The sequence below is a fragment of the Theropithecus gelada genome, chromosome 11, assembly GCF_003255815.1.
Source record: "Theropithecus gelada isolate Dixy chromosome 11, Tgel_1.0, whole genome shotgun sequence".
In the NCBI taxonomy this organism is placed as follows: Eukaryota; Metazoa; Chordata; class Mammalia; order Primates; family Cercopithecidae; genus Theropithecus; species Theropithecus gelada.
Window position 1 is genome coordinate 21,818,283 of NC_037679.1, and position 21,901 is coordinate 21,840,183.

Below are 21,901 nucleotides of genomic sequence, written 5' to 3' on the forward strand. Positions count from 1 at the left end.
CCCACAGAGATGAAGCTCTGTGCCTTGTCCTTTAGGTACAGAGAGAGGTACATAGCATCTGATCTACCCTGGAAGACTGACAAGGCTGATCCTATCTCAGCAGAATCTGAATCTGGAATATGGCAGAATATTATTGCTTTTGCCAGAGCAACCAGGTGAAGAACAAAAAGTGAATGTGCTCCATCCCCTCATGAGGCTTCTGAAGCTTTCCTTATGATCTGATCACAACAAAGGAGACAGGCAACTGACAAATAGCACGCTGGTCCTGAAACACCGCTGGCATCTTTGTTATCAGCCTTTCAGGGCCCACTTTTCTGTCTCTTCTAAAAGATTAGATATTCTCAAACCTAAATGTGTTTAGAATCACCTGGAGTGCTACCTTAACCAAATTAAGATTCAGAGATCCTACCTTTAAGAGTCTGATTGTACAGATCTGAGCTGCATACTTCAACAAGGACCCAGGGAATTCTGATGCAAGTGGTGGGGGGAATCTCACCTTGAAAAACTGTAACAGATGAGAAACTCATTTAGGGGTAAGGTCCATTTTATCCTATCTGTTTTTGTGCCCAGAACAGAGCATTGTGCCTAGCACTCAATTCACAACCAAGGAAAGCATTTCCTTATTGGGTATTTACCCCTGTCCAGCTTACAATGAACACCCAGGGAGTTAGTCATCTTACTGTCCCACCAAAATTCAACTTCTGAAGGCCCAGAAATCCCAATTTGTATTTCCTCTGTGGGTCTAGCAGTATCTTCTATAGTGTAAACCACAGTAGGTCTTCAGGACATACTTGCTGAGACAAAGCATAAACAGGGGAAGGAGAGAGGAAGAAACAAATTAAACATACAAGATACTTTCAGAAGACCCCCTCATTTCATGGTGATCCAACAGATTTAGTTTGTTAATTGTGACACTTCCAAATCATCAAGAAAACGTAATGTGCTGATATATAACAGAAGTGGCAAACTCTTTCCTTTTCTTCCTTTGTTTTCAGGGGAGCTGCCAATAAACATTCAGTGTGGGGGAGCAGGAATAAGTCTGGGGGCAAACAAGAACATTGACTAATGTGCTCTGAATAAGCCAAATGCTGACTGCTCTCACAGAGCCCTCGGTTTCAGAGCACTTAGAGATGTCCTTAATGTCAACATTGGGCACTTATTTTACACAGGAGCCTGTGACAAGCAACTCTTTAATACAGCACCTCCACTTAGTGCTCGGCTGCAGGCTGCTGTTTCAGCGTTTGTGTAATACTTGCTCCCATCTTTGCCTTATTATTGATAATATTTCAGTGGCATGTTAGGAGGGCTCATACCACTATAAGCTGACGCTGGCTTCTTAAAGCTACTTTTAAAAAGAATCCATCAATTCTTCCATTTGCCAAATCTCTGCTGCTTACGGTTTTTACATCTTGATCAGTTCAGCAGATTCTCCAAACTGGTTTTTCCCTTTTAAGTACTCAATGTAGGACAATGAGCTCCTGCAGCTCAGGACTGGCTTTGTGGAAGAGAAGGAGGCTTGCCCTTCTTATCAGAAGCCTTGCTTCAGGTCTCTGCTTCTAACAAGCCTTGTGACTTGAGAAGATCCACCTTTCTTATTTTTTTTTTTTTTTTGAGACAGGGTCTTGCTGTGTCGCCCAGGCTAGAGTACAGTGGCACAATTCTGGCTCACTGCAGCCTCAGCCTCCCACACTCAAGCAACCCTCCCAGCCTCCTAAGTAGCTGGGACTATAGGTGCACACCACCTATACTTTTTTACTTTTTGTAGAAACAAATTTCCTGTTTCTCAGACTGGCCTCAAACTCCTGAGCTCAAGAGATCTGCCCACCTTGGCCTCCCAAAGTGCTGGAATTACACATACGCACCACCACACCTGGCCTAGTGCTCAATTTTCCTATCTCTGAAATCATTTTTTAAAAACTGAAAAACACAAGAAAAAGGAAATATTATAACAACTGCTCTACTTCTCTCACAAAGCTGTAATTAAGATCAAATAATGTGGAAGGGAACTGCCAATTTTAATTCTTTTATGGTGCTGACCTCAGGGCAACCACATCTGAATATCGTCTAGTTGGTAGAAGGAAAGGATTAAGAGTGGGCTCAGGGGAACAGGGATTCAATTCCCAAAGTCTCATTTAAAATAGCAGTGATTGGAGCTCTCAATAGTGTTTCCTGGCAGAAATAGCCAAAGGTGGTTCCCAAGGTAAAGGTTGCCAATAGTTGGTGGGAAACAAAGAGATGAAATCTTATCCCTTCTACTTCATATGTCCAACCCAACAGCTGAACCTATAGATCCTTGAAAATGACACTTATAACAAGAAGAAAATAAAACACCAACATACTTCCTGCAGTCCTATAAAACAAGTTGATCATTTCAAGACTGGCATTCCAGCAGGCTACCAAGACTACACCCTAATTCTCTGTAGTATTCTATATACGCTACTTGATGTCATGAAACAAACACTGAATCTGGTGGCAGAAGACTTGGGTTTGAAACCCACCTCTGCTTATTAGGCAAAATCACTTTATTCATTCAGTTTCAAAGCTTACAGACCATTTGCTGGGAATACCAAAGGTAAGGGGAGTACCAATTCCTTGGATGGACGAGCTGGACATTGTATGCCTTACGTGAAGAGGAAGCTGCAGGGGCCAAAGCCTGGGGATGTGAGAAAGGGCTGGTGTGTTTGGGCAGCCTTACCTTGCTTGGTTTGGCCACAGTACTGGATGTCCCCTGGGGAGTGGGGAGGGTGAGGCTAGACTTCTCAAATCTGCCCTCTGTTTGTGAAATGAGAAGTTAGACCTAGGTGGCCACTGCTCATGGCTCCAACATCCTCCGACTCTCATCACAGCATCAGGCTTTGATGTGACTGACCACAGGACTTTAGAACATTGGGCTGCAAGTGAATCCAGTGACACCGAAGTGTTACAAATATATTGGCTGCTCATACTATGCAAAAGGAGCTGTTTTGGCTGCAGGTATACGTTTATACTTGCAATATGCCATAGATATTCTTGAGAGTTTGTTTTTTGGAGTCTACAGACCAAACATTTGAATTTGGAGGGTAGATACAATATAATAGCTCAAAAAGTTTCTTTCTAAACCAGCTAAAATATGAGATATTGTGCAGAGAGCCTGAAGATATAACCAATGCCTGGCTGCTATTGCATAAAGTTTCCACTTTCTATACACAAGGCCTGGCACGTTACAAGTCTCTGGGTTTCCAATGGTTTGTTCACCAGTAAATCCAAAGGACCATTGAATGAATTAGTGAATGAATGGGTTTCAATATAGCTCAATAATTATTTGAGGAATAAGTCTATCTTCACAAAAATGCCCATTTGCAAAGATAAGCATCAGAAGAAATCCTAACCTGTGAATGCAAACATGAGGGTGCAGAACAGATGAACCGAGTTGCCTCAAGTCCATCCAGGAGGTAGGTGAGGCAGAGAGTGACCACATATCCCTGTTTGCTCCAATAGTTTTGGTTTGCACCTGTTTTCCCAGCATAATTATTAATAATGTCCCCTTTGATTCTTGAAAATTCCTGGTTGAGGGGTTAAGTAAGATGGTCACCTGACATATAAATAATAAAATGACTGCTGCTTCTGGCCATTGGGACTGAAAGAATCAGTGTCACTACTTTACAGGACTCTTCACCACAGAAGGTTTTCAGAGATCTCAAGAGCCAGTGAGCAAGGTATTATGCATGCTGCCTTAGAAGGGGAGATATAATCACCACAGGTGAACTGTGGGATACCTGCTGTGTGACAAAGTCAATCCCACTGATTGCAGTTGTTCTGGTAGCAAGAAGCCCAAGACATAGCTTGTTCAAGTGCAGAATGAGGTATATCATATCCTTAACCCACCAGCCTGGCATGAGCCACATGCATTGTAGGAGTGAATCACACAATCTGGGACTACAATATGGATGCATCACAAACCCATTTTAGGATTGTAAAGCAAGTTCCTGCAGCACAGTGAAGAACAGCTTACTGATGGCAGTAGCAGTCTGTCTGGAGCAGCCGCTGCAAAGATGCTGGCTGTAGCAGGGGTGGCACAACTGGGTTGTGTGCTCCATGGAGCTGGTGGGAGCCCCCAAGTTGGTGGGGCAGGAGCCCTCTCCTTCCAGGTGCAGGTGCAGCCACCCAACCATGGCTACAGACCCAGGCATCCCTATGCTCTTGGGTGCCTTGGAAGTACCCCTGCCCCTGCAGGCTCAGAAGTGCCTGCTCCTGCTGCCTGGCCTCTCTCAGCTCCCAGTGCCCACTCCAGTGTGGAGCAAAGTTGTGACTGAGCCTGGGCACTGTCATGACCTGGCTGGGTGTGTGGGGGCTTGGGGCAGCACTGATGTGCCAGCCCCCTGCCACCTCAGCCACCTCTGGGCTTTGGTCACCACCAAGCATGAGAGGGAGGCCAAGGGGAAGGGCTGAGGGTGGCTCAAGGTGGGCCTGCAGGCACCTCTTGATGCAGACAGCCAGGGTGTCATGGATGACATGTTGATGGCAGCAGGAGGCAGACATGTTACTGGGTAGAAAGGGGCAGGTCCCTGGTGAAGCAGCACCTTCAAGCCAGGGATAGCTTGAAGCATGGGAGTCAGGCTGTCAGTTCCAGGTGGGGCTCACGACCTGGAGTGAGAACTTATGGTGCTTTTTCTGGCCCACTCATGGCCACCCATGAACCAATCAGCATGCACTTCCTCCCTTCTGAAGCCTGTAAAAACCCTGGACTCAGCCAGACTCACAGAAACAATGGCACAACCTGCCTGCAGATAGGAGCTACTCACTCTGGGTCTCCTCTCCACTGAGGGCTGCACTCATCAAGACGACCTGCCTGTGGAAAGAAGCTACCCACTTCAGGTCTCCTGGGTGAGCAATAGCTCAATAAAGCACCTCTTGGCCTTGCTCATCCTCCAGTTGCCCATGTACCTCATTCTTCCTGGACGTGGGACAAGAACTCAGGACCCACTGTTGTAACATAAACAGGGCTGAAACGCCTCACTCTTGCCACACTGCAGGCAATGAGGAGGAGAGAAAAGAGGAGGAAAGAGCCATGGCCCTTTGGGGAACCTAGACTTAGGAGCTCCCTGAGCCAGGGCTGTAACACCCTCTTTGGGGCTCTACAGTTCCTGGTACCTCCAAGCTTTCAGGTACCACCGCATTCCCTGGTGCCCACAATGGAAGCTGCTTGTGGTATGCCTGGTTCAGCCACGGCAGGGAACTGGCACCTGTGCTGGTGCCACAGGTGGTATGTCTGGATGTGTGTAGTGGCCGAACCCCATACTTGCTTACTCGCTCACACACCCCTCACTGCTCTGTGCCTGGCTCGCTCTTGGCAGGCATGGGCTCTGAGCTGGTAGCAAAAGCTGAGTGCAGCCTGCCAGGCTGAGTGGGCAGAACTGGCCCAGTGGGCCTGAGCAAAACTTGGGCAAAGACACCACCAGCCATAGAGGTTTCCGGCTGGTGAAGCAACACCCTAAGGATCCTGTGACATTATCTGTTTCTCAAAGAGTGGTCTTTAGATCACTTACTACAGAATTATCCAAAATGTAAAAATGTTTAGAACTCATCCTAGATCAATGATTCAGATTTTCAGGAAGTGGATTCCAGGGATTTGCATTTTTTTCTTTTTCAAAGACAGGGTCTTCCCCTGTGGCCCAGGCTGTAGTGCACTGGTGCAATGTCTCGCCACAGCCTTCACCTCCTGGGCTCAAGCGATGAATCCTCCCACCTCAGCCTCCCAAGTAGCTGGTACTATAGGTGCACATACCATGCCTGGCTAAGTTTTGTGTTGTTTTCAGAGACAGGGTCTCACTGTGTTGCCTAGGCTGGCTTGAAATCCTGAGCTGAAGCCAACCTCCTACCTTGGTCTCCTAAAGTGCTAGAATTACAAGCATGAGTCACCAGGCCCGGGATTTGCTTTTTTTAAACCAACTTCTAAACATTCTTATATGCATTAATGCAATAAATATAAAAAAGATACAGCATATTTAACTGAAACATCCAAATGAAATTATTATTTTTCAGGAGGGGATCAGAGGGCAACAATCTCCAATGACAGGAAATGTTTGACACATACAGGTTGGTTTCTGTTGTGTGACCATGAATTTTGTGAGTTGCTAAGTTAGTTTTTTGGTGTGTGTCAGAGTAAATCTCAAGTTTTATTCCGACAGCTGGTTGGCAAATCTCAAGTCATTGGCCAAATGAGAACCAGCCATGTAAATGACACACAGATGCACACAACTGATTTTTATAGCCAGACCTGAGATTAGAGATGGAGATGCACAGGCCACATCATGAAGTCTCTCCCATGTAAGATGAGAAGTAGCTTCTGCATACTTTTTTTTTTTTTTTTTTTTCTTTCTGAGACAGAGTCTTACTCCATTGCTCAGGCTGGAGTGCAATGGCGTAATCTCAGCTCACTACAGCCTCTGCCTCCTGGGTTCAAGCGATTCTTGCGCCTCAGCCTTCTAAGCAGCTGGGATTACAGGCATGCATCACCATGCTTAGTTTTTGTATTTTTAGTAGAGACAGGGTTTCACCATGTTGGCCAGGCTACCCTTGATCTCCTGGCCTCATGTGATTCACCTGCCTCAGCCTCCCAAAGTTCTGTGATTACAGGCAGGAGCTACCACACCCAGCCTGTATACTCTTTGTTTTTTGAGACAGAGTCTTGCTCTGTTGCCAGGCTGGAGTGCAGTGGTGAGATCTCGGCTCACTGCAACCTCCGCCTCCTGGGTTCAAGTGATTCTCCTGCCTCAGCCTCCCAAATAACTGGGACTACAGGCACCCGCCACCATGCTCAGCTAATTCTTGTATTTTTAATAGAGACGGGGTTTCACCATATTGGCCAGTATGGTCTCGATCTCTTGACCTCGGGACCTACCTGCCGCAGCCTCCCAAAGTGCTGGGATTACAGGTGTGAGTCACCACGCCTGGCCACCTGTACACTTAATGTGATTTTATCCCCCAAAATATTCAAAGTGGTGGCGGTGGTGGGAGGGGGCAAATTGCTCCCAAGGGTGTGCCATGCTAATTGAGAACACAGAAGTATGAGATATTACAGATATGCAGGGCTGGAGAGTGGCTCAAGAAAGCTGTCAAATATGAATGCTTAAGACTAACAAAGTATCCTTAGAACTCCTCATTTTCCCTTTTTGCAGGGGGATACATGTTTTGTGAGGTCTGAGGTTTATGAAATTTTGGGGGCTCTGTTTAAGAATACAAAAGTAATTATGAATACAAATTTAGATACTAATGTGAATGTTTATTAAGAATGAGAAAAAAAAAATCACAACATGTTACTGGAACCCTGGAAGCTGAGGTCCCTTTCCTTTGAGAAATGTTTACATAAATGTTTCCTGATTGCAACCTGGCTCCTCCTCATCTGGAACAGCCTGTCTACAGTTTCCGGCAACAATCAGAACTCACAGGGGCTGATCTGAGCGAAGGTCCCCAATACTTAAGTTTAATTAGCTTCTTTGTAAATCTGCCTTTACACTGCTAGATTTCCTTTCTTAATTAGCTAAACAGCTAACTCATCAACTTATATTACTTAGTCCTGGAAAGACAGATGATTATTACTTTTCACCCTCAAGATTTCACAGTGGGGAGGGCATTTCTGCAGGAAGGCTGTGACAGAGTGTCTGTCTCCAGGATGACTGCCATCAGTTCCTTCCCTTCCTGTACAAGCATGTTATTCCTCACATTAAGAGGTGGATCCAATTCCCCTATCCTCAAACATGGACTAGCCTTAGTGATGTCCTGGACCAACAGAATGTGGCAGTGCTGATGTTCTGGGATTTCTTAGGCTAGGTTTTAAGAAGCCTTGCTGATTCTGCCTCGGACTATTTTCTTTTCTCCCTTTCTCCCTTTCTCTTTTCCCTTTCTCCCTTTCTCTCTCTGTCTCTCTCTCTCCCCCCTCCCCTCCCTCCCTACCCCTCCCTCCCTTTCTCTCTCTCTCTCTTTCTTTCAAGATGGGTTATCACTATGTTGCTCAGGCTGACCTTGAGCTCCTGGGCTCAGGCAATCTTCCTACCTCAGCCTCCGAGTAGCTGAGACTATAGCTACATGCCACCACGCCTATCTGGGATTCTTGAACCACCCACTCTTAGATATTTCCTCTCAGAATCCAGCTGCCATGCTCTGGGAAGTCAAAACCACATGGAGAGGCCATGTACTGCTGCCTCAGCTAAACTCCCAGTTGACAGCCAACAATTAATATGTGAGAAAGCCATCTTGGACTTCTAGCCGCAACAAGTCTTCAGAACAACCCCAGCCCCAACTCACATCTGACTGTGGCTATGTGAGAGGTCCTAAGGGAGAGCCACCTAGCTGAGCCTAGTCAACCAATGGAACTATGAAAGAGAAACAGAAATTGTTCTGCAAAACCTTTAAGTTTTGGAGGAGGTTTGTTTTATAGTCAAAAAGGGCACAGAGGAATTGTGTTGGGATATAACTCTTCCATGCCCTCTATCCCAATAAGACTGGAAAGACGAAACATGGGACATTGAACTCCCTGGATTATTTCTGTGGTCTCTATTTGTCTGTAAGTGGTGCCTGTTCCCTCTGCTCCTGTCCTCCAGCAGGTAAATACTAGGAAGACCTTCCCGCTCTGGGATTGGGAGATGAGAGCCCACAGCTGTTCCATGGGTTTGATTTGGGGGCTAGAGGAGACGAATGAGAACTCCATTTTGGTCTCAAATCCAAACCATTTTAACCAAACCAATCTAACTTTACACTAGTTATTAAAGTTATTTTGACCCCAGACTCCAGTGTCTATTTTTTTAATTGGTTCAGAAAACTTACAACAAAAAAAGGCATATTTTTTCCTCTTCAGACCCCAACAAGTACTACCATTCTTCCTTTCATGTAGGCTGGAAAGCGAAGTCTTGTTTTTTAAATTTTACTCGGCTTCATCCTCTAAATCCAGTCTGCCTCACTGTGCCACCTTTTAGTTTCCACGGTCCCTTCACCAGTTCAGCTCCTCACTGCCACAGTCTCAGTCCTGCAATGACTGCCCTGTCTGCAGCTCCCCCATCTCCCACAGTTACAGCCAAGATACTCCTCTTGCTGAAGACCTTATCTACCGCCTTAGGTCCGGTTCAAGGATCTCTGTGGTAATTAGCTTTATTAGAGCTAACAGCCCTTAGAGCTAATCTTTCAAACTCAAACGGCCCCATAAGGCAAATTTTATTTCACACTAGACTATTTCTTCCTTTCTTTTAAAACAAATTGTCCTATTCTCTTCTTCTTTAGATTATATAGTTCTCCTTCCTATATCCAAATCCTCTAGTCCCTTAGAAAGCAAGAAACACATGCTTTATGGCTCATTATTCCTTGGCTAGTCTAACCATCTAACTAGCCACAAATTTGAATTCCTTGAAGATATGTTCCCCAGCGCTTTACTCAGTAAACACCACCGGACTCATGATATCTAAGGAAAGAACCAGTGAAATTTTGTTGTTGTAATGGATTAGGAAGAGGCGCTAGGAAGTAATATTTATTATGCTAGGAATTAATATTTATTTGTGCGGAGTACTTTATATGTCATTTAGTTTTTTTCCTTGGATTCCTTAGTATAACAACTCTATTGGCCTCTTTTTCACCAAACAGGAAGTTGAGATCCAGGGAAGTAACTTTTTCAAGGTCACTTAGTAAGTGCGGCAATAGAGCTTGAAGCCAAGATTGATTACCAGTCTAAGTTTTTTAACCACCATATCATATGGCCTCCAGGCTTTTTTGAGGCGCCCAGGGAATTCTTTAAAACAAATTTGTCTTCCTCTTCCAAATAGAATTACTGTTACCATTTATTAAAACTTCAAGACTTTCAGCTATGCATATATGCTTTTCTCTGTATATCATCACACTCTTTGTATGAACAATCATGTTCTGCTTCACTTCAGATGGCACAGCCATTTTCCCATGTCAATATGCACCAATATTGTTTCTCATGAATGGGCCAGACTGCGGAAAGCACAAAATATAACAAAATATGATCTTTTCCCAAATGGGATTTTGGCTTGGGCACAAAATGTCACCCAGAATCGGAAGACTATAAATGTTAAGATGTAAACATGTTAAATATTATTCATGTTTTCATGGGAGAAAATGGGGAAACCCAAACAAAGCAGGAATTCTGAGAGTCAAGGTCTCACTCTATCACCAAGGCTTGAGAGCAGTGGTGCGATCATAGCCCAAGGCAGCCTCGAACTCCTGGACTCAAGTGATTCTCTAGCCTCAGTCTCCCGAGTAGCTGAGACTACAGGTGTGCACCACTATGCCCTGATAATTTTTAAACTTTCTGTAGAGACAGGGTTTCGTTATATTGTCCAAGCTGGTCTTGAACTTCTAGGCTCAGGTGATCCTCCCACTTCAGCCTCCCAAAGCATTGAGATTATAGGCGTGAGTCGCTGTGCCTGGCCTTCATTCTCTCTCTTTTTTGTGGGGAGGGGTGGTGGGAAACAGGGTCTTTCTCTGTCGCCCAGGCTGGGGTGCAGTGGCACAATCATGGCTCACTGCAGCCTCAACCTTCCAAGGCTCAAGTGATCCTCCCACCTCAGCATCCCCTGTAGCTGAGACTACAGGCACGTACCTGTAGTCTAATTTATTATTTATAAATTCATTATTTATAAATAATATGTTTGGGAGGATTTATTATTTATTTATTTATTTTTTGTAGAGACAAGGTTTTCCTTATGTTGCCCAGGCTGGTTTTGAACTCCTGGGTTCAAATGATTCTCTTGCCTTGGCCTCCCAAAGCGTTGGGATTACAGGTGTGATCCACTGTGCCTGGCCCATTCTCTATTAATACGAAAGTGAATACAAGGAATCTTTAAGTGTGAAGCCTTCCAGAAGCCGGTGGGGAAGGAAGACTAATATTTACCATCTCTGACCACGTACCACATCTTGCGCCATGCAATTGCACTGATGTTCTCATTTGCTTTTCCTAACAACATGTCAACATAGGGATTTTTACCCCACCTTAAGGAAGAGAAAAGACAGGCTGTGATTGCTTGTGCAGTCCTCTGGTAACACTGGTGCTGGGTTGGAATTCAGATACTACAGTCTAAGGTCTTTGTTCTTTTAAAGAAGGCTGTTTCAGATAAAAGAAAAAAAAACCTAGATTTTAGAAAATTGAGAGTGAGCTAAATAAGTGATCTGGAGTTATAAAAAATAGCTGACAGGAATCTTGATAAACAAAGAAAGGAAAAATGAAGCAGAAATAAAATTGGGACCCTGTGGTTCAGTCTAGCAGGGGCGGGAAGGGGGCTTGCTGAGCTGAGGAGGGAGCTGGCTCCACAAACTGGCCCCAAATAGAGGAAGGCCTTGTTTCTCCAAGAGCCCAAAATGGGGTAAAGGCAACAGCACGGTCTTTGAGTGGAGGCTGGAAAGAAGGGTGAAATTAAGAAGAATCCTAGCTCTATGGAGGGCCTGTCACTGGCCAAAAAGGGGCGTGGCACAGAGAACATCTGGAGGTTTGGGCTGCCGGCCTGTGCTGGGCTGTTCTGAGTTACAGGACATGAGATGTGTGCTGGACTGGGAGTGGGAGAATTTCTGGGAAAGAAGAATGTGGGGAGAGCCTGGGCTCAAGTGCCTTTGAGTTAACAAATCCTTCCTTGTCCACTGAACTCTTTCAGGGCAGTATTAAAAAGTTTAAAGGCGAACTTCACTAAGCAAGAGGATGGGGGACCTGGCTGGGGACATTTTCCTTATGCTGGGGGAGAGGCTGCACCCTATGCTGTTAGGCAGGAAAAACCAGGTACCGCAGGCTAGAGGGGAGTCAAAACATCCCCTACACTCAACCCACACCTCCAGAGAACAGGCCTGCGCTCGACTGGTGGTGAGGGCCTCTCTTGGAATTCAGTTCTTGGCCAGAAATCCCTGCCTTAGACTGGGGAAGGTTTGAGGGAAGCTCAGCAAACCTGGCGGCTGCTCTTTGGGTTTGGCAAACTCGAGATTTTTCCAGCGCCTTGTGTTCAGCGAAACTGAAAACGTGTTTGGCTAGAAACCCTTCACTAATTTTTAAACCCCTGTGAGTTTTTTTTTTTCCAACATAAATTTGATCCACATGTTTTTGATTTATTTATATTTAACTCATCAAATCGAATTAGGAGCCACAATGATGAATGGGAACAATGCTGATTTCCAAGAAGATTTTTGAGCCCTTTTTCTTAGAATTCAAACACATTCCACCCCCAGCCCCCCACAACTGTTAAAACTACCAGACTGAGCTGGGTTTGAAATTTAGAACCCAAATGTGAAATAAAGATCCATGCCTGGCAAAGACAGAGGACAGCAGGGGAATGTTCTTAGGGAGTCACAGAAAGAAGGTGGGCTCGGGATGGGGGAATAAGAGAGGAAGTGGGTCGGTTATTCTCCCTTAGGTGGTTTCAATACGTTAATCAAGCTTTGGAGGCCCCCAACAGAGGTCAATTCTCTTGGGAATGATTTTATCACTACCACCCAGGGAAAAGGGGTTCCTGCTCCAAAAATTGGGAACAGGGGGTTCCTTGTACCTATTTTTTTTTCTTGTGTTCTCCGTAGTAGCCAATTCAAGCTGCTCTTCCGCTTCCCTTCTAACAGTTCCACCCCCTGCCACCCCTTCCTGGCTCTGGTGAAGGCCTCTCCATCTGGAAACATTTAACATGTACAACAATTTTAATCTTGTGCAAGAGAATCTTAGATGCACTACATACCCATTAAGTTAAATTATAGGTGTACAGTGTTACTTTGCACAATTCTGTCTGGTCTGGGTTTGCACACACAACAAAGGCCATTACTGTCTTTCCCAATTACCCTTTCTACTATACCATCATTTTCCACAACTTCAATCTGAGGCCAGTAGTATTTCTCTGGGAAACTCTGGCCCCCAAGGTCCCCAAAGTTGCTGTCTTAGGTTTAAGACAAAGGCACCCTCTTCAGAGCGCCTTGAATCACTACTTGGTAGGTCCCTAAACACTGACCAAATACATTTCCTTGAATTTGGCTTCTCTCCCCTACAGACTCTGATCTAATTACATAGGCCTGGGTACAAGTATCAGCTTGCTACTTAATAACTGTGTAACTTCGGGGGTTATTTTACTCTCCTTGGTTCCAATTTCCCAATCTGTAAATTGGGTATAATAACTTGACTTACCTCACAGCGTTATTGTAAAGAGTAAATGAGATGTGTCCTGTAAAAACCTTCATTTGTTGCATGGAGATAGGGAGGTGTTAGTCGAGGGATACCAAGGTTCAGTTAGACAGGAGGAATAAGTTTTAGAGATCTACTGCATGGCATCATGACCACAGTTAATAATAATGTGTATTTTTTCATTATTAAGAGTAGATTTTAAAAGTTCTTACCACAAAAAAATGATAAGTATATGAAGTGATGAATATGTTAATTAGCTTAATTTAGTCATTCCATAATGTAAACATATATCAAAACGTTACACTATATCCCATCAATATACATAATTATTTATCAATTAAAAATAAACTTGGTAGGTTGTCTCACCCAGACTAAGTAGTAAATAACAATTAGTTTTATTATTATTGAAACTGCCACACTTTATTCAACTCTAGAACTTTTCTAAGAGCATTTACATTTTTGCAGAGGTTGACAGTTTCCTTCTAAATCCTCTCCTCTCCCATCAATGCTGAAGTGACCAACTCAGTGCCCTACAAACGAGTACCATTCAGCGAGGTGACACAAGGTTTCTCACCAACTGCCTGGGATTCTTACTCAGTTCTCAGGGAGTCTTCCATGCAGGCCCAAGTTTTAAGCCTACAGTCCCTTCCTGAGATCCGCAGTAGCAGAGAGATTGGAAGATCTAAAATCTAATGCATAGCGAGCACTCTGCTTCAAGCCAAGTGGAGCTGCTGCTTCTCATTTTATATAAAAAGTATATGTGAGAAAGGGAGGTGGAGAAGGAGGTTTTTACTTTGCTTTAAGGAGCAAAATCGAGACCTTTACGGATGCTTTTTGGAAAGTAGAAAGGTGAAGGCAACATTTAAGTTATCTGACAAACGCCTCTCTCGTAAGGGGGAAAATAGAAAAGTCTATGAGTCCAGTTATAAGCCCTGTGCTCAATGGCATTCAAAGAAAAGAGAGTTGAAGGTCCGACATTTATTGCTCTTCTCTGGAGAGAAGTAGTTTTAACGTTAATTCATGGATCCTGATGTTGGCCAGGAATTCACCAGCTTCTAGGGGGCACTTTGGACACCTAATGTAGTCATGGTCTTCATTATGCAGAATCGCTATGAGGACTCATGAGAGAACACTTGCAGAATCTTGAAAAATGGTAATTATTATTTCTACCGAGCTGACCTCACTTGAAATCCTGGGTGATACCAGGAAATGTGTGTATCTTCCACGCCCAACATTTACTAGACATTTCTCTTTCAGTGGCTTCTTAGTCCCTTTTATCTACATGTACTATGGATGCCAGCCCAGCTCTAAAAAACCCTCAGGAAACCACTCCCTGCTCACAACTCGGCCAAACTGGTGGGTCTAGGTGACCGTTTGTGCCCATAGAGGGTGAAGTGGACATACAATCAGAAGGGACAAACACACAGGCTGGGAAATCACTTTGGTCTAATATAAAAGGTGAACTGGCCCAACCAGACTCCTCTCTAGAAATGTGGAATTGGGAGAATGAGAAACTGGGTTGATTGGTAGCAGAGCCATAAAGAATGTGGTTGGCCACCTCAATGGCAGAACTCCATGTGAGGGCTGAGAGCTTTCTGCTGTGGAGGCTTTGCAGGGCTGCCCTGATTTCAAAACCACTCTCCCATAAAGCCTGGCTGTTCAATCGTTCTGCTCATGGACACCATAAATATCTCTTCTAATATTATTACTATTGTTTTTTTTGAGTCAGTGTCTCACTCTGTTGCCCAGGCTGGAGTGTCATGGCACAATTACGGCTCACTGCAACTTTGAGCTCCTGGGCTCAAGCAATCCTCTCACTTCAGCCTTCTGAGTAGCTGGGACAGGCATGTGCCACCACATCCAACTAATTTTTTACTTTTTGTAGGAACGAGGGTCCTGCTACGTTGCCCATGCTGGTCTCAAGCGATCCTCCTGCCTCAGCCTCCCAAAGTGCTGGGATTACAGGTATGAGTGACCACACCCAGCTGGCCTTCTTGCAGTATTATTAAACATATCCTTTTTTTTTTTTTTTTTTTTTTTTTTGAGTTAGCTTGAGTAAGTTTCTGTTTCCTCTGACCAAAATAGTATTTGTTAAAACAGCACCTGCTCTTGGGAAGTACATGCAAATAGAGTTATGTCTAAATGTTCTGAGCATTTCCAGTCCAAGGAATTATTTTAATACTTAATTACAGGCAAGGTGCAGTGGCTCATGCCTGTAATCCCAGCACTTTGGGAGACTGAGGCAAATGGATCACTTGAGCTCAGGAGTTCAAGACCAGCCTGGCCAATATGGTGAAACCCCATCTCCACTAAAAATACAAAACTTAGCCAGGCATGGTGGTGCGTACCTGTAATACCAGCTACTTGGGAGGCTGAGGCAGGAGGATCACTTGAATCTGGGAGGTGGAGGGTGCAGTGAGCCAATGTTGCACCACTGCACTCCAGCCTAGGCAACAGAGTGAGACTCCAACTCAAAAACAACAACAACAACAACAACAACAACAACAAAAAAACAAGAAACAAAAAGCAAAAAACCTTAATTACACATTGTAGTATATGCTATTGGTTCCTGACTTCTGCCTTCCTGATTTCCTTCTACTGTAGAAATTGGGAGAGTTAAAGCTCTTGCTCTCTCAACCTCCCTTGCAGCTAGAAGGTCATGTGACACAGTTCTGGCCAATGAGACGCAAGTGAATATCTGTTGGGACAGAGGCTGTCCCTCCTTTCCATCTTTGCATAGAAATGTGTCAGGCTTGGACCTGCCGCCACCACCTTGTAACCATGAAGGGAAAGTCAAAGAAATGCAGAGATGCTACAGCCCTGACACAATGGAGGTGCTGAACCAATGCCAGCAGCCATCAGATTTCAGCCTTCTTACTGTGTGAGAAAAATTTACCTTTATACTATTAGGTTGTTGAAAAAGTAATTAAAAAATGGCAAAAACTGCAATTACTTTTGCACCAACCTAATACTACCAGTTAGACTTTTCCATAACTTGGAAGAAAAAAATTTCTAAATGCTACATCCTGGAAGTCAACATAGAAATTGATACTGTTTCCTATATGTTAAGACATGTGATTTTTTTAAACCAAATACATGACCAACTTGTTTGTAAATTAACTTCTCTAAACATCAGCTGAATGACAGAAGCTCTCCAGGAAATTAGTCTAACGAGGGGAAAAGGTATACATGAATAACTATGATCAGGCTGAGTGCTCATGCCTATAATCTCAGCACTTAGGGAGGCTGAGACGGGTGGATCACTTGAGGTCAGGAGTTCAACAGTAGCCTAACCAACATGGAGAAACCCTGTCTCTACTGAAAATATAAAAATTAGCTGGGTATGGTGGTGCGCACCTGTAGTCCCAGCTACTAGGGAGGCTGAGACAGGAGAATCACTTGAGCCCAGGAGACAGAAGTTGCAGTTAGCTGAGATCATGCCACTGCACTCTAGCCTGGGAGACAGAGTGAGACTCTGTCTCAAAATACAAAACAAAACAACTGTGACAGAAGGCAGACAGTGAAAACACCCTAAGTGGAAGGTGCTCTATGTATATCCCAAGTAGGGAGACACATTACTTCTGTTTGGGCAAGGAGGAGATCAGGGAAATCTCCATAAAAAAGCATCTAGGCTAAACTCTAGAGAAAAAAAGAATTTGGATGTTTGGAGTTGGGGAGAAAGGACATTCTTGGCAAAAGTAATAGTTTAAGCAAATATGGGAAACTGAAGGTCATGTAAGGGAAACAGCAAGTTCATTTTGGCTGGTGCAGAAGAACAAAGATCAGAGAAGTCCAGACCAAATTATAATAAGCCTTGAACACCAAGTGAATGGGAGTCTGAGCTTTACTCTCCATGCCTAGGCTGCCATTGAAAGTTTCTGAGCAATTAGGAGTCAGTAGTTTTTAAGGAAAATTCACCTGATTGCAATATGTAGCATAGATTGGCAGACTTAGAAAATGTCAGGAGGAGGCCGTGCAGCCATCTGGGTAGGAGGTGATGAGGGTGTGAACCAGAAGAGTCAAAGTGAGGATGGAGTGGGAAAAAGACACAGACGCGAGAGATACAGTGGAAGTACATACAACACAAGTTGGCCACTGTCTGGATATGGGGTTCAGTGACAGGAGGAATAATGCTGAAAATGTTTTATTGTACAAAATAGAAACAAAAACCTCATGTGGTACCTCTGGAGCTGAAGACAGGAATGGTTTAATGTAGATGTTGGAGTCATGCACCTTCAGGTCATGGTCCCCAAGTCCCCTGGTCACTCCAATAGTTGCCATTACCCGGGCCTAGGAGTATAAGCAGAGAGTCATCAGAAACACGCACACAGTGAAAGCATCCTATCCCAGTGCAGCTGCCTGGCCTAGGAACAACCAAAGAATTTTTCAGTTCCTCCTGCCTGTCTTTCCAGGCCGCTTGCTGCTAACGTATGTGGATAGCTCTTACCAAGAAAGGGCTCACCAAAATCACTTCTGTATTTGAGGAGTGTTTTTTCTACCCATTATCTTAAGCTTGACAGGTTGCTGCTGTTTCTTTTCAGCTGTCTTTTTTGGAGACTGGAAGGAAGGATGTCCAATAAACTAACTCCAATGCATGCACGATGTCTACAGCTATGGAAATCAGTTCATATCAAATTCAATAGGATCAATTCATCCATCCATCCATCCGTTCATCCATCCATCCGTTCATCCATCCATCCACCCACCCACCCACCCATCTTTCTGTTACCTATCCACCACACAAGTATTTGCTCTACACCAGCTATGTCCTTAGTCCTGTGATAGGCACTAGTAAAAGATGTAAAAAATGAGAAGTAGCTCTTGCCCTCCCAGAGTTCACCTATTATGTTTTATGGCTGGAAAAAGGAACTTAGCAACTCTATAACCTATCCTGCTAACATCTCCACAAATTCCCTCTGGGTGGAAAGGAACAAAATGTCACCAGTGCTGTGACATAGCTACACAGAGACCTCAGGGCTGAGACCTCATCCTAAACTGTTTTTTGAATGGTGTAAGGAAGCAACACTATTACACAAATGCCTACACAGTCAGCTTAAATATCTCCTGTTATGCTGAAGATTTGATTTACCCAAACATTTATTGGATGCCTACTATGTACTTACATCATGTGGTGGGGGCACAAATATCTAAGGCCTCGTCCTTACTATAAAAAAACTTGGGGCCACGTGTGGTGGCTCATGCCTGTAATCCCAGCACTTTGGGAGGCTGAGGCAGGTGGATCACGTGAGGTCAGGAGTTTGAGACCAGCCTGGCCAATATGGTGAAACCCCATCTCTACGAAAAATACAAAATTTACCTGGGCATGGTGGTGGGCACCTGTAATCCCAGCCGCACGGAGGCTAAGGCATGAGAATTGCTTAAACCTGGGAGGTGGAGGTTGCAGTGAATTGAGATCATGCCACTGCAGTCTAGCCTGGGTGACACAGCGAGACTCAGTTTCAAAAACCAACCAACCAACCAATAAAAACAAAAAGAAATTTGGTAAGGGAGATAAGAGAGATATGTCTAATTAATAACACATAAAATATGGTTAAGTACCAAAAAACAAATAGACAATGTGTTATGCAAGTTTAGAGGAGGTAAAAATTCTACCGAGAAGGCTCCATGGAGGTGGCACTTAGCACAGAAAGGTGGATTGCATCGAACAAGCGACACGGAGGGATGGAGAGAAAGTCATCCTGGGTGGAAGAAAGCAGTGTCCTAACCCTTAATCATAAAAAATATATCCAACACAGTGTCATGGTTCAAAGACCTGAGCGTGAATCCTCACTCTATTACCTGGGTGATAAGAGTAATTACCTCCTTTGAGTGGGGATGAAGTAAATAAACGCTAAGAAACACTGCACTCTAATATATTGTCTTCATCTTCATCCTAGTCTGTCAACAGGGCTGTGAATTTTGAAGCTAGCCTTGGTTCACAAGGTAGGCAGAGCTCACATTAAGCAAGAAATGAAACCATGACACTTTTTTGAGGGCAAGGGTCACAGGGGATAGACACGAGACACAGCCGGACACAGTAGCTCACATGTGTAATCCCAGCACCTTGGGAGGCCAAGGCAGGAGGATCACTTGAGCCCAGGAGTTGGAAACCAGCCAGGACAATGTGGCAAAACCCTCTGTCTACAAAAAATATAAAAATTAGCCAATGTAGTGGCATGCATCTGTAGTCCCAGCTACTCAGGAGGCTGAAGTGGGAGGATCACCTGAACCTGGAAGGTTGAGCCTGCAGTGAGCCGAGATTGTGCCACTGTACTCCAGCCTGATGACATGTCTTAAAAAAAAAAAAAAAAGTGATGCAAAGCAAAGTCTGGGGCTCTCTGCCCCTGCTGGGAGGCTGGACTGGCTCCCTTCTAGCCAAGAAGTGCTCAACTCTAAATGTGAAAAATTCTGAGTCCCTTGTGGCTCTCCTGTTCTCCCCCTAGAAATGGCAGCTTCTCTGTTGCTTTTCCAGTCAAAGAAAGGTGATGTTTCTGCTAGTGACCGACCTTGTTTACAAAGTATCCAGGTGTTACCCACACCAGTCTTTAAAAGCATCTGAAGAAAGGAAATGAGAAGTAATGGCCACAGAAGTACTCTGAAACTTCTGGGTAGGTGTACTCAGAGAAGAAAGAGAAAATCCCGGTCCAGGATCTAGACGGAGCTCCAAGAACTCACGGAGTCCTCAGACAGGGGTGGTGTCTACCAACAAAAGCAAAATGGAGACATGGTGCCTTTTAAATAGGCCAACAGGTACACGGACAGAACTTGCCACCTGCCCATCACAAGACCATCAAGCTTAAATTACCTGAAATGCTTGAGGAACATGATGTTTTGGTGAATTGAACTTTACACTAAAATTAGAAAAGCCTTGCTCCTTCAAATCTTATTGCTGTAAACTTCTAAGAATACATCATTCTACTTTCCTGTTGTACTAAGGAAAGTATACTGAACATAACTAAACAGCTTATTTAATACTTACGCATTTATGTCAGGTACCAGGCTAGACGGGAACTAGAGATACAGGGATAACAGGATGTGCTCCTGAGTTTACTGGAACTCACTGGATATTAAAGGGTAATACAGAGAATCTCAGCCCCACAAAGAAATGGAGCTGCAGGCATAGGTCATTAGGCTGAGTAATACTCATTAATGGTGCCCATTGTACCGAAAGGCACAAATATTTATATCAGAACAGTGCCTATTAGCCCTGACATAATTCTTAACCAGACACGGTGATTTGAAGGGTGTTCATTTTCATGAATGGGGTGTGTTTGTTTAAAAACGATTCCTACATGGATCAGATATTTGTGTTTGGTATTCATCCTTCTGTTGAAATGTATTTTTCCATTGAAATCACTGCTGGCCTACACTGAGCCCAAAACCTAATCATGTTTGTTTTCATGCTTTTGCTCTGACACACACACACACTCACTCTCTCTCTCTCTCTGCCCATGGTAGGCATCCTTGGTTTTCTTGAGAGTCATTTCTTCTTGATAAAACTATCGAATGCTGGAAAAAATATCAGTTGAAGACTCTTCTCAGTGTGACCACATTTTTCACTTGGAACGCTTTACACCGAGCTGAAATGTATTAGCGTTCCGAGGAAGAATGCAATGATTCAGATGTTTGTTCTTACTGGGAAATAGATTCCAAGCTTCTCTCCACTCCAGGATTTCAACCTCCTCCAGGCCTTTGCTCAGAGACCACTTTAGGATCTACAGCCTTTCTTTGGTTCAACAATGTGCTGTTCAGTGCTGGATTCTGACTGGAACCCTGGGAGCTCATGATGGTCTTTGTTACCTTACTCTGGGCTCTGGTTGCTGTGACCCTATAGTCTAATTACCGTGAAGCTTTGGACTCTCTTCCATGGCGCAAGTGGCGAACAGACTTGCAAAGGCTGAACTTCCGTGGTGGAGTCTGAGACCGCGCGAAGCAGATAGAAGCCACGGCGCCACACCCGCGGCTGCCCCTCGCTTGGCTGCGTGATCTGCCTGAGCTGTTTTAACCGCATGGTCCCAGCTGCCTCATCTGCCAGATGGATATAACACAGCCAGCTTGACCTGCCTCCTTGCTTGTTGTCAGATATAAATGAGCTGATGTGTGTGAAAGTGGTCATGTTTAAACACTGTAAAAAGTTATTCAAATGGATTGGGAAGGGGGACATTATTTTCACAAAATTGGCTTAAGTCCGTTGTGCTCACTGCCCACCTCCCACCCCCACCACTCCTTGGACCCTGAAGACCGGAGGCCTGAAGGATGATGGATGGGATATGCTTTCAAGCTGTCAAGGCTATAAAATCACAAGCTGCTGAGTGGAACACACGGACTGCCACGGGCTATGTGGAGCCTCGCGGGCTATGTGGAGCGAAGGCGGGACAGAGCCCTGTCCTCTCCACCCAGGGGAAGCACACATGCCTACCTTCTTGCCTTCTCCATATATAAGGGGGAACTTCAAGTCCTCATCCTCAATGGTTTTGTATGCCCTGTAGGGGGATAAACAACATTTTAAAAAAGGTTTGCACTCAATTAGTGACCTGCTGCCCTGACACCGACTGCTAGGGATTTCATTTTCCCTGAGACCCCAACCACTCACCACACTGACTACCTCTTTCTTTATAGGGAGTTGTTCTCCCTACATAATTGTGTGTGTGTCTTTTACCAAACCAGAAAATACTGTCTTCATATGCTTGAAGAGGGAGGAAATAAGTTGGCATATGCATAATTAGCGAAAAGGGGAGATGGGTTTCTGGCCTTAGGGTCTGTGTAATAATG

At 44.5% G+C, this 21,901-nt stretch overlaps 1 protein-coding gene across 1 annotated transcript in view; it reads right to left on the reverse strand.

The window, feature by feature from the left end:
• Positions 1–21,901, reverse strand: part of PPM1H (protein phosphatase, Mg2+/Mn2+ dependent 1H) — a 288,777-nt gene that overhangs the window by 27,594 nt on the left and 239,282 nt on the right. Inside the window, exons 7-8 of the mRNA XM_025402759.1 lie at positions 21,549–21,612; positions 17,312–17,419 (exon numbers count right to left, since the gene is read on the reverse strand). Coding sequence (XP_025258544.1) covers positions 17,312–17,419; positions 21,549–21,612 — 172 coding nt within the window. The remainder of the gene's footprint in view (positions 1–17,311; positions 17,420–21,548; positions 21,613–21,901) is intronic.